At 51.3% G+C, this 13,400-nt stretch overlaps 1 protein-coding gene across 1 annotated transcript in view; it reads right to left on the bottom strand.

Annotated features, from left to right (window-relative positions):
* Positions 1-13,400, bottom strand: part of DNAH10 (dynein axonemal heavy chain 10) — a 177,268-nt gene that overhangs the window by 35,508 nt on the left and 128,360 nt on the right. The window contains exons 52-56 of the mRNA XM_037744185.1: positions 12,173-12,376; positions 10,902-10,982; positions 7,910-8,107; positions 6,745-6,906; positions 1,755-1,929 (exon numbers count right to left, since the gene is read on the bottom strand). Coding sequence (XP_037600113.1) covers positions 1,755-1,929; positions 6,745-6,906; positions 7,910-8,107; positions 10,902-10,982; positions 12,173-12,376 — 820 coding nt within the window. The remainder of the gene's footprint in view (positions 1-1,754; positions 1,930-6,744; positions 6,907-7,909; positions 8,108-10,901; positions 10,983-12,172; positions 12,377-13,400) is intronic.

Below are 13,400 nucleotides of genomic sequence, written 5' to 3'. Positions count from 1 at the left end.
TTCTCACTCATAGGTGGGTATTGAACAATGAGAACACATGGACACAGGGAGGGGAGCACTACACACTGGGGTCAGTTGGGGAGAAATAGGGGAGGGACGGTGGGGGGTGGGGAGCTGGGGAGAGATAGCAAAGGGAGAGATGCCAGATGTAGGTGATGGAGAGGAAGGCAGCAAATCACACTGCCACGTGTGTACCTATGCAACAATCCTGATGTTCTTCACATGTACCCCAAAACCTAAAATGCAATAAAATAAATGGAAAAAAAATAAAAACAAAATAACAATAAAAATCATTCCTTTTGTACTTTGGCTTTCTCAGGGGTGGGCTGGGCACCTGTCCACAATGCCGGGCTCACTGCAGGGGACATGTGTCAAGCTCCCTGTTTGGTCTCATGGAAGCTCCCTCCCACATTTCCGCCTTGGGTTGATGGAAGGGACTCATAGTTCCTTCTCCTCAAATAAATCCCCTTCAAAAATCCTTCCCAGTCTCTGCTCTCACGATGTTTCCATGCTGCTGACCTGGGAGCGGTACCCGAAATCATGTCACTGGTAGCTGGATATTCCCCTGGAGAATGCGTGTGCAGATCGTGTCTCCTGCCCTCTGCCGGTGGCCTGGCACCTCAGCCTACACGTCCAATGCTTAGTGCTGAAGTGTTAATACAGCCATCCTATCCCTTCCTTCACACCATTCTCGACACTGAAATAATGACTTCTTGCTGACAACAGCAGCATCTCCAAGTGACCTCCCAAAAATGACCCAGGTCCCCTGTCCTGGAATGAGCTGAATTATGTGCTCAGATTCACAGACATTTCACTAACAAGAAAACAACGGCACAGCCTTGGACAAGGAGTGCTGCTCAGAGGCAGAGAAACAGGAAGCACAGGGAATGCACACCACTCCACCGGGAGCCCAGAATGGAAGCCCGCTACTGACCCAGGGACGGGAGCCTCTCAGCTACAAGACCCATGTGTGGGGCTGGGAGCACTGATCTCCTTCCGGACAAAGAGTGAGGAAGGACACAGCTGAGGCTCCCGTCCTGGGGGGTTCTTTGCGGGGTGGAGCAGCACGGGGGCAGAGGCGGTGGGCAGAGGCTGGCACCAGGACAGTGTTCCCTCCTGAGGCTTTACTCACAAGACTCAACTGACCATCAAAATCCAGGAACAGTGTCCTGGGGAGGCCAGGCCATGCGGGAAGAAAGCTCGCTAACCCATGCCACACCAGGCACCCTCGCTGACAGCAGACGAGCCCTCTGATGTGGGAGACTGGGTCAATTTACAGATTGATTTGTAAGATGTATGGGTGCTTCAGTAGTGATCTACTCTCACCCGCCTTGAAAGCCCCCTTGGCTGAAGATGGATTCGGACATCGCCAGTCCAGCCACGGCATGCACACATCTCTGCTGAGCAGTTTTTACAGGGCTCAGCCCCTGCTTAGGGCGGACACTTACCCCCATGTGTTCTGTGAAGGGCACTGCTTTACCGCGCTTCATCCTTCCCTTGGCCTGGGTTCAAGGTCAGCAGGCCCTGCTCCCTACTAGCTGGAGGGCCTGGATGCCTGGGGAGCCTGCCTCATCTCCCCGGGTCTCAGTTTACTCACCTGAAAATGAGAGCAACAGCGCCCACCGTGGAGAGAGCCAGGCACAGTGGCAGCACGTGGCGTCAGGTCCTTTGTAAGCTCCTGGTCACCACCATGATGGGAACTGCTGGCCTGCAAAGGTGGAGGGGAAGCCCAGGATGGAGGCCCGGCGTGTTACCTGATCTCAGTCACGTCTGACTTGTCCAGCTTCTGCAGCTCCAACTTGGCGGCCTCCAAGATGGGCATGACCTCCTCCAGGGTCGTCTCGGCCTCGGCCTTCTCCACGGCAATGACCTTGTTCTGCTCCTCTATCTCCATGGCCTTTTCCTCCGCCAGCTTCTTCTTCTCCTCAGCTGCAGGGCGGGCAGGGGGTGGGTAAAACTTGGGCTCAGAGGAGAGGCACTGGCGGCCACCGGCTCTGGGCAGGGTGCAGTCCTCAAAGGTTGGTTTGAGCCCTAGGGGAGCTCTAAGGGGCTCTGGCCCATGTGGCAGCCTTAGTGATCCTAGTGGGACAGCAAACCTCACCACGCATGGGGCCTCCGGCACCGGGCAGCCACCCTTACCATGTAGGGGCCTCCAGCGCCGGGCAGCCACCCTGACTCTGACCTTCCTCAACTGGCCCACCAGTGGCCCACCCACTCCATCCAGGACAAATGCAGTGGCTCCTGATGGCCCCAACCTTGCCTCGCCCGTGTTCACTGAGGTCGCCAGGGGCCCCCTTCCTGCTGACCAGCTCCCTGCCATCTCCCCCCACTGCCTCTCATCGCCTCTTCCTACACACCCTCAGGCCCAGCCAGAGCCGGCCTCGATGGACCTGCCCTCTGTCGCCCTCTCTCCCCCTGCCCTGCTGATTCGCTTCATGACGCTGATCGCCATCAGAGGTTTCATCTCACGATTGGCTGATTCCCTGCCCGGGTGCCCTCACTCACTGGGATGTCAGCACATCCCCAATGGACAGTACCCCAAAACCTGTAGCAGGGCTTGGCTCAAGGTGGTTTGAACAGTGTGCCCCCCACCAAAATTCGTGCCCACTGGGACATGAGGATGTGATCTGATTTGGAAATGGAGTCTTTGTAGATGGAATTAGTTAAGATTAGGCAACACAGGGTGAGGGGCCCTAAATCCAGTGCCTGGGATTCCTCTCAGAGGGTCACGTGGAGACACACAGGAAGAAGGGCATGTAGCGATGGACACAGACGCTGAGCGGTGCATTTACAGCTAAGCTAAGGAATGCCAAGGTTTGCCAGCAACCTCTGGAAGCTGGAAGAGGCAGGAAAGAGTCCCCTAGAGCCTCGAGAGGGAGCATGGTCCTGGCACCTTGATGTCAGACTCCGCCTCCAGAACTGCCAGAGAACACATTTCTGTTGTTTTCAGCCCCCAGGTCGTCGTGCTTTGTTACAGCAGCCCCAGGAGGCGAATGCAGCAGGCCTTCTGCCAACAGATGCTGGCTGCAGAGGCTCTGCCTCCCCCAGGCTACGGTCTCTTGGAATCCATCTCCACAGCTAACAAGCCAGTGCTGGGCGAGTGTCTGCAGCGTGCAAAGCCGTGCACAGGACCTGACACTGTGAAGGGTCCCCAGCCCAGGCACTGCTTCTCCCTGGGGCAGCAGGGGGACGAATGCATCAGAAAAGGGTAGCAAGGGCCAAGAGCAGTGGCTCACACCTGTAATCCCAGGACTTTGGGAGGCTGAGGCAGGCAGATCACCTGAGGTCAGGAGTTCAAGACCAGCCTGACCAACATGGCTAAACCCCGTCTCTACTAAAAATACAAAATTAGCAGGGTATGGTGGCACATGCCTGTAATCCCAGCTACCTGGGAGGCTGAGGCAGGAGAATCATTTGAGCCCGGGGGATGGAGGTTGCAGTGAGCTGAGATTGTGCCATTGCACTCCAGCCTGGGCAACAAGAGCAAAACTACGATTCAAAAAAAAAAAAAAAAAGGGAAAGAAAAGGGTAGCAAGATCATGAGTTGAAACCTTCAGAACAGAAAAGCAGAAAGGGAGCTGTGTAAGCTGTGAGCATGCCGAGCGGGCCGGGCCAGCGGGAACGGAGCACAGAGTGGCAGAACCACCAGAGCTGGCCAGGAAGGAAGAGGGCTGGAACAGGCCTTGGGAAGCTCAGCGTGGGGAGCACTGCAAAGGGGGCCGGCCAAGCCAGGTGCTTGAGTCGTGCTGAGGGGCAAAACAGTGGGCTCTTTCAGCCAGGCAGAAGCATGGCTAGAGGCTGGGGCAGCCACTGAAGAGCCACCCTCAGGAGGGGACTGTCTGCGCCCCACCCTCCCCGCTGCAGGACTTGTCAGCGTATCCCATTCCTATGGCCACCAGGATTGTTTCGGACACGGGCATGTAACCCAAACCTGTCCAATCACATCCAATTCTGGGAGCTTCATGGGAATGCATGTGAAAGAAGAGCCCTCTCTCCCCTTGGGATCCTGAGTTAGTAGGATGCCAGCCTCATGCTGGAGGCCCCCAAGCTCTCAGCACGGACAGAGCCTTCTGCCTGAGATGAAGCCCAAACCGAAGACAGCAGAGCCAAGAAAAGGACGGAAAGATTCCCACTGATACACTTGAGTCCTAGATCCCGCTGTGCCTGAAGCCAGCATGCCTCCCGAATCAATGCATTTCCACTTTAGATTAAGCCACTTTGAGCTCAGCTTCCACCATTTGCAACCAAAATAGTCCTGATCAGGACGGGCATCCTGAAACAGAGATCCTAGATGAAGCTTCCTCCAAAATTCCAAGTGGGAGCAAGGTGACCCTGGTCAAGGTTGATGGCAATGGGGAGGCAACCCCAGGTGGGAGTGGCACCAATCACGGGCGTGGCAGCAGCTCGTCCTCAGTACAAACAGCACCTGGGCCCTGGGGAGGCGCTCTCTGGCTGTGAGCTTCTTCCAGGCGGGGGTTGCGTCTCATTCATTTCCTAGCCCCGACTCTCCCTACCCTGGTCCCAGCCATGAAGCTGAAGTCAGTATCTGCTGACTGGACAGGTGATACCTGGAATAACAGCTTCCTTCAAGACACTTCCAATCTAGTTTTACATCTAGGGGGTGCAAACCCAGCAAGGGTCTCTGCCCATTAAACCCACATGGGGATCCCCTGGGAATACAGAGTGTTTTTCACTTTTGAGACAGGGTCTCCCTCTGTCACCCAGGCTGACGTGCAGTGGTGCAATCACAGCTCACTGCAGTCTCGGCCTCTCAAGTAGCTGGGACTACTGGCACATGCCACCACACTGGCTAATTTTTTTTTTAATAGAGTCTCACTATGGTGCCCAGGCTAGTCTTGAACTCTTAGGCTCCAGTAATCCTCCAGCCTCGACCTCCCAAAGTGCTGGGATTATAGGCGTGGGCCACTGTGCCTGGCCAGGAATATATAGTTTTTAAAAGGCAGATCAAAGCAAAGTGTAGCTATGTGGGAATGAGGCATTTGATCAAAGTTCTGGAAGAAGAAACACGGATGGGAAGAGAGAAGTGGTATGGATATTCTTAGCAGAGCAAAGGGAGAGAAAGAACACGTTACTGCCGGAGTCACGCAGGCACGAAGAAGGGATGCTGTGCGCAGGCGGCAGGTGTCATGAGAAATTGGGTAGGCAAGATGACAAGGAGGGACTGATGGGACCCTTCATGGCCACACTGAGGCCTCAGCATCAAAACAGGCAGCAGGGAGTTGCCACAAACTCCTGGGAAAGGATCTCGATGGATTAAGTTGCTTTGGTTGCAAGCAACAGAAGCTAACGATGGTCGAGTTAAGAACGATGTGTAATTGCTGTAAGAAGATATGGTAGCTCACAGACATGGAAGATGCTGAAACACATCAACTGGGGGCGCCTCAGGGATCTGGGCTCGGGCACCGAATGTAGTCTCTTCACAGTGCTGCCATGCAGTAAATGAACATACATTATCTTCAGTCTCTATGCTGGCTGATTCAAAATGTGCAGTCCCAGAGAACACCTAACTGGTCCACCAGGGTTGGAATAAGCCCATCCTGATGGCAGGCACTGGGAGTCGGGAGAGGCAGTTTGCCAACACCAAGTTAGGGTGCCGTTACCAGAGTGATGACAAATTGATCCTGTGCACAGGGCCGGGTGCAATGACCCAGGAACTGAACCGAGATGACACTTAGCAGCAACACTAACACAGACCAGCAGGAGAAGGAAGGGCCAGGCAGGTTGACGGCCATCTGCAGGAATCTGGGAATGGGCTGGGGAGGGCACACATCAGAAGCCCGGAGCCCAAAGATCTAGAGAGGAGGGTTAGAGGCCAGGCACAGAGGTGTGGGCTCCAGGAGCTGTCCTGAGAGGCATCATGAGGAGGTAGAGTGTTCAAGAGCAGGACAGCACAGGTGGCTCGGCCAGGAAGACCAAGGGAAGGGGCCCAAGGAAGAACCTTGAAACAGCTTCAAGGAGAGCCAAGAAAGTCCTGCGTGGATGATGCCAAGGCTTAGGTCATTTTAATCCCATGGACTTAGGTCACCAGCCCACTGAGGGTGGAGTGACTTTTCCACTCCCGGGCACATCCTCAGGCTAAGAGCACAGGGGCCTACGTATGGCCGCATCTCAGTGCTTATCAAAGGGGATAAGGCCAGGCATGGTGGCTCATGCCTGTAATCCCAGCATTTTGGGAGGCTGAGGCAAGTGGATAAAAAGGTCAGGAGTTTGAGACCAGCCTGACCAACATGGTGAAATCCTGTCTCTACTGAAATTTTTACAAAAATTAGCCAGGTGTGGTGGTGCGTGCTTGTAATCCCAGCTACTCAGGAGGCTGAGGCAGGAGAATCACTTGAACCCAGAAGGTGGAGGTTGCAGTGAGCCAAGATTGCATCACTGTACTCCAGCTTAGGTGAAACAGTGAGACTCCATCTCGGGGAAAAAATAAAAAAAAAGAAAAGGAAAAGAAAAAAGAAAGGGGACAAGACTGGCTGAACATGAATTCCGAAAGAAACAGGAATCGCAGGGTCAAAGACGGCATGCTCGGTGCCTACAAGCAGTTTCACAGGGACGCCCTGGCAGAGCTCTGCCCTGCTCGGAGATGGGCTGCCCCAGCCCCCGCCCTCACTCACCCATGGCAGTGTTGGGGATGTGGAGATGGGCTGCCCCGGCCCCCGCCCTCACTCACCCATGGCAGTGTTGGGGATGTGGAGATGGGCTGCCCCGGCCCCAGCCCTTACCCACCTACAGCGGTGTTGATGGCGATCTCCTCCAGCAAGGCCTCGCAGGCGACGGACTTCTCAGCCAGCACGATCTTCTGCTCTGCCAGCTTCTGGTTCAGCTCGTCCAGCTGGATGGTGGCTTCCTTCAGCTTGTCCAGCCCCCCCTCCAGACGCTTGCACTGAGCTGAGGAAAGAGGGTACCCACGTTCATCGTCAAGGTGGCCACCGTTCCCAACACACCCAGGGGTCTCACTGGGATTCGCTTAACTTCAGCTTAACAAAAACAAAAGAAAACATTTTTACAAGATGGCATGCATCTTTCGGTGCCCCCACTGCCACGTTGGGACAGCATCAGCCAAAATGAATGTATTTCTGAAAACAGTGCTTCCCTTGGCCAGTAGCCAGAGCACTCTTTAAAAAGCCCTGTCCAGCAAAGCATGCAGGAAACACTGTCTCTAATGTGGGCCAGCCATGGTGGCTGCGCTTGTGGTCCCAAGTTACACAGGAGGCTGAGGTGGGAGGAGCATGTGAGCCCAGGAAGTCAAGGCTGCAGTGAGCCACAACTGCACCACTGCACTCCACCCTGGGAAACAGAGACCCTATCTCTAGGATAAGAAATAAAACTAAAAAAATTGCTAATGTGGTGAAAATGCAAAGCTTCAAAGTATATGACTCAACACTGAGGACAAAAATAAGGACATGCCAGCCAGGCGTGGTGGCTCACACCCGTAATCCCAACACTTTGGGAGGCTGAGGCAGGTGGATCGCCTGAGGTCAGGAGGTTGAGACCAGCCTGGCTAACATGGTGAAACCCCATTTCTACTGAAAATACAAAAAAATTAGCCAGGCATGATAGCGTAAACCTGTAATCCCAGCTACTCAGGAGGCTGAGAAAGGAGAATCGCTTGAACCCGGGAGGTTGCAGTGAGCCGAGATCGTGCCATTGCACTCCAGCTCCGGCAACAAGAGTGAAACTCCATGTTAAAAATAAATAAATAAATAAAAAATAAGGATACGCCAGGGTCCTACCTACATGGAAGCATTGCTCCAAGATGCAAAATCCAAGATGTGCTTTGCTTGGCCTCAATACTGAAAATGCCCAATCTTACTAAAAGAAAGATCAGCGCTCGAATCCTTACCCATAAATAATAATGATTTCTGCCAACTACGCGGTCCCCAAGTCTTACCTATGTTATACTGAGTTTTCTCATCCAGCAGTTTTGAATAGGTGTTAATAAAATCCAGGTAGTTCTTGGGAGTGACGTAGTTGCTGCGCCTCAACTTCTGCAGAAACAGTTGGCTGTAGTGCCCCACGGACTGGTGGACCAACACAACATGCTTCACCACATTCTCTATGTTTTCTGCTGGGATCATTGGATTATACCCTGAAAAAGACGGAATAAAAAATATGGTGGTTTTTTTTTTTTTTTTTCTGACACAGGGTCTCGCTCTGTTGCCCAGGAAGGAGTGTGGTGGCATGATCATGGCTCACTGCAGCCTCCATCTACCGGGCACAGGTGATCCTCCCACCTCAGCCTCCCAAGTAGCTGGGACTACAGGCGTGGGCCACCATGCCCGGCTAATTTTTTCTATTATTTTGTAGGAACGAGGTTTCACCCATGTTGCCCAGGCTGGTCTCAACTCCTGAGCTAAAGCAATCGGTCCACCTCAGCCCCACAAAGTGCTGGGACTGGAGGCGTGAGTCACTGCACCCGGCCATGCTTCTTAAGAAAGGAAATCAGGGATTCTTCAAAAAGTTAAATATAGAGCTACTATGTGAATCAACAATTCCACTCCTAGGTATATGCCCACAAGAACTAAAAAACAGGGACTCTAAAATAAATTCTTGTACACCAATGTTCACAGCAGACTATCACAATAACCAAAAGGTGGAAATGACCCAAGCATCTATCAACAGAGGAACAGATGAACAAAATGTATCCTGTCTGTATCAGGGATATTATTCACCCATAAAAAGGAATGAAGTTGCGACGCATGCTAAAACATTGATGAGTCTCAAAAACGTTATGCTAAGTGAAAGAAGCCAGTCACCAAAGGACAAATATTACATGCTTCTACTTATGCAAAACCTCTCTGGAATAGGCAAATTCATGCAGACAGAAAGTAGATCAGAGGTCGAGAGAGGGGTGGTGGGGAGTTAGTGTTTAATGGGTATGGAGTTTCATTCGGGGTGATGAAAAAGTTTTGGAGATAGATAGTGGTGTTGGTTTCACAATATTATGAATGCAATTAGTGGCACATGTACATTTCAAAATGCTTTAAATGGAAAATGTTACGTTACGTGTATTTTACTATAATAAAAAATGATGTTAAAGTTTTTAATAGAACAAGAAAAGAACAGCTATCACTTATTGGTGGCTTTTCAGGACCACAGCAGTGATTTGTGACCCTGAAACGTGGGGTATGGGTGGGCTCATTCAGTTACCCACTGCTGGACAGCACCCAGCACATACCAGCAAAGGCGGGCCTTCCTATACACCTGCTGAAAGAATGAATGATGGCTTCCAGTGTCAAGATCACATGGCCTGGATTACCTAACAGATTGTTAAATGCATTCAGCTCAAAGTAGAGAATGTCTCATGTTAAAATGAAGGAAGGAAAGACAGATTGAAAGAATTGATTCATCCAGATTCTGCAGAGCTGGTCCTGAGTTATACAGGGGTTAGCAAACACAGCCCCAGGGCCTGTTTTGCAGTGTGCAGGAAACAGTGTGCCTCACAAATATCTGTGCCTTTGGACACAGTCACCTCAATTCCAGGGAATATATTCTGTGTGTGTGTGTGTGTGTGTGTGTGTGTGTGTGTGTGTGTGTGCGTGTGAGAGAGAGAGAGAGAGAGGGAAAGAGAGAGAGAGAGGTCTCATTCTGTTGCCCAGGCTGGAGTACAGTGGCACAAACATGGCTCACTGCAACCTCTGCCTCCTGGGCTCAAGCAATTCTTATGGCTTAGCCTCCTGAGTAGCTGGGATTACAGGTACCCACCACCATGCCTGGCTAATTTTTATATTTTTAGTAAATAAGGGGCTTCACCATTTTGCCCAGGCTGGTCTTGAACTCTTGGGCTCAAATAATCTACCTGCCTCCGCCTCCCAAAGTGCTGGGGCCAAAGGTGTGAGCCACTTCGCCTAGCCTCCAGTAACTACATTCTAAGGAAAAAAAGTTCCAAGCAAATTCGAGGCAGCATTATTTATGACGCTGAAACACTGAATACTGAAACCAAACACAAGCATTTCACGCATGGAAACAGCAAATACACCTCTAAGAACAACGCTACATCTATATCAGGGCTGGCCAACTACAGGCCAAAGGACAAATCCAGCCTGCCCCCTGCTTTTGTAAATAAAGTTTTATTGAAACACAGCCATAGTCATTCACTTACATGTTGTCTATGACTGCTTTCATGATAAAATGGCAGTATTGAGTAGTTGCAAAAAGGCTGTAAATATTTACCATATGGACCTGAGATATATCATCAGAAAAGAGTCATTCTCTTGGCCCCTTTCCCCAAAAAACTGCATTATGATTAAAGTTATGATCTCTTCTTATATATAGGAACATTGATTGATTGATTGATTAAGTACAGATTTATAAGTTGAAACTATTTTCAAGGTTACCCAGTGTCATTCATCATAAATCTGCTCAAGTTAGGTCCAAAGAAAAAGATGTTCCCTAAAGACAGACTTCCTTTCTTATTCAAAGATTAAAATTAATATCCAAGGCCTCAGGTGTCTGAAACACTAGAAATTCAGGGCAAATGTAGAATGTTTACCGAACTGTCCATGAAGCATTCTTTGGGTAGAAGCCAGCACACATTTTCTACAAACAGGCAAATAGTGATCATATGGTCTCTGTTGCAGTTACTCAGCTTTGCAGTTGCAGCATAAAAGCAGCCAGAGACAATATGTTAATTAATGAGTGAGTCTGTGCTGTGTACCAATAAAACTTTATTTACTAAAGCAAGTAAGGGGCCAACTAGACAGCAGGCCATGGTTTTGCCAACTGCTGCTGTGGAGGACACCTACAAATTGAAAGCCATTTGTTACCATAGAGGTTTCTAGTGAAGAAATCTACAAGACCAGAATTCAAAGTCAGAAAAGTGATAATATTGTAAATTGCTTTGTTGTATCAATAATGTAGTTCCCATAACAGCTGTGACTTACCTAGAAATGACTTCGCGACAGCATGGAGGGCTTGGGGAGGCCAGGGCATGAACCAGTCAATACCAGTGTTATTTACCATACCTTGAAAAGAAAGAGAAATTACAAAGATGCTCCCAGCCTAGGCAACGTGGCGAGACCCCGTCTCTACAAAAAATACAAAAATCAGGACCGGGTGTATGGCTCACGCCTGTAATCCCAGCACTTTTGGAGGCCAAGGCAGGTGGATCATTTGTGGTCAAGAGTTCAAGACCAGCCTGGCCAACATGGCAAAACTCCATCTCTACTAAAAATACAAAAATTAGCCAGGCAGTAGTGGTGTGCACTTGTAATCCCAGCTACTTAGGAGGCTTAGGCAGGAGAATCTCTTGAACCCGGGAGGTGGAGGTTGCAGCGAGCTGAGATCGCACCACTACACTCCAGTCTGGGCAAGAGAGTGAGACCCTGTCTCACCAAAAAAAAAAAAATCTACAAAAATCAGCCAGGCAGCATGGTGGTGTGCACCTGTAGTCCCAGTGACTAGGGAGGCTGAGGTGAGAGGCTCGCTTGAGCCCAGCAGCTCGAGGCTGCAGTGAGCTGGGATGGTGCTGTTGCATCCTAACCTAGGTGACAGAGTGAGACTCTGTCAGAAAAAAAAAAAAAAAGATGTTCACTCTGCAACCCTGAGATACTCAAGAACATGGATGCTGTCTTCAATAGCCAACAAGTTGGTGAATGAGCGAGACGTGTCCAAATCCAGTTCATGAAAAGCATTTTCTCACCCTTGGCGCTACTGACACGTGGGATCTAACCCTTTGTGGCAGGGGCTGGCTGCGCACTGTAGGGTGCTTCGTGGCTTCTACTCACCAGATGCCAGGACTACACCACATGCTCCCCTGAGGCGTGATGACCAAAAATGTCTCCAGGCATTGCCAAGTGTCCCCTGGGGACCAACCTCCCCTGCCCTTGCCCCACCTGTTAGGAACCTCTGCTCTAAAGGCAGGCACGAGGCTGGTGGAGTTTTCCGAAGTGGAAGCAGGAAGCCACCCTCCATGCACTGCAGGCCTCGTGTGCAGGAGCGTGGGTGCACCCTTGCCTTAGAAGGACATCACCTATGCCTGCCGGCACCTGTCAGGGGCAGCAAGGCTCACACTACAGTGCAGAGCCCACATTTCCACCTAATGGCCATGTCTCGTTTTGCTTTGCTGGGGGTACCTTGAGAGGTGCGGACAGACCCCCAGCCATACACCCTGCCAATGCAGGGGAAACAGGTTCGCAGGCTCCACCGTGGGTACCTGGAAAGTTTCTGCACCGGGTCCTCAGGGTGTCCCCGACCGGCGACATGCCAAGGACGATGTGCAGGTTGTTTGCACTTTTGTTCACGAAGTACTGCCACACAGACTCCTTGGCCGGGCCCATGCCTTGCTTCAGAGCTTCCTGTCCAATCTGACTGAGGATAGACTCCTTCTCCTCTTCAGGGAAAAGCGCAGGTACGATTCCTAGAAAACGAAGACATGCTGGTGACCTCTGAGTCCCAGGGTCATGACCTCTCTCATGCTGACTAAAGTGGCGGAAGGCATGGAAATAGCAGCAGGTGACGAGTCCAGAGAGCCTCCAGCTCCTATCTGTCAAATGGGGATCCTAGATGCCACCAACTTGCTCGAGGATGAGTGTGAGCATCACAGGTGAGCACACTGAGCATGAAGAAGCCTCACTTACCCGTAACTCAGAAGCAGGGATTCTCAGCGGGGCTGATTTACCCCCTAGGAAATTCTGGGCAATGTCTGGAGCTGTTGCTCGTTGTTGCAACTTGGCAGGGAGATTGCTACTGGCATCTAATAGGTCAAGGCCAGGGATGCTGCCGCACGCCCCACAGTGCCCAGGACGGCCCCGCCACAACAAAGAACAGCCCAGACCCAGATGCCAACAGCATGCGGCCGAAACCCACGGCTGTGTGGACAGCTTTTTTCCTATATCTATGCCATTTCAAATTACCAATACATTTGGATGCAGTCTCCGACGTTCTCCTGTGCAGGGAAGCGTTAACGCGGCAGGCCACGGCTGCTCACCTCTGAAAGGACCCGGGGCTGGTGCCTGGGAACTAGGTCCCTGAAGGGATTCACTGATAAGAGTGGCCCAGCATGGGATACAGTGTGGATCTGTGTCCCCACCAAACCTCACGTGGAACTCTCACCCCCAGTGTTGGAGACGGGGCCTGGCGGGATCACGGGGACAGGTTTCTCTCGAATGGTTTAGCGTCATCCCCCTGGTGCTGCTCTTGTGAGAAGGAGGGAGTTCTCATGAGATCTGGTTGTGGAAAAGCGTGTGGCACCTCCCCCAACCTTGCCGCCACGCTGGCCAGGGCATGTGCCTGCTCCTGCATCACCTTCTGCCTTGACTGTAAGTTTCTGGAGGCCTCCCCAGAAATCAGCACCATGCTTCCTGTACAGCCTGTGGATCCGTTATCCACATAAAGTTCTTTTTTCTTTTTCTTTTTCTTTTTTTTTTTTTTTTTTTTTTTTT

The sequence above is a fragment of the Cebus imitator genome, unplaced genomic scaffold (genome assembly GCF_001604975.1).
Source record: "Cebus imitator isolate Cc_AM_T3 unplaced genomic scaffold, Cebus_imitator-1.0 Scaffold169, whole genome shotgun sequence".
Lineage (NCBI taxonomy): Eukaryota > Metazoa > Chordata > Mammalia > Primates > Cebidae > Cebus > Cebus imitator.
The sequence above is the reverse complement of the archived record's forward strand: the minus strand, read 5'-3'. Positions and strand labels throughout refer to the sequence as shown.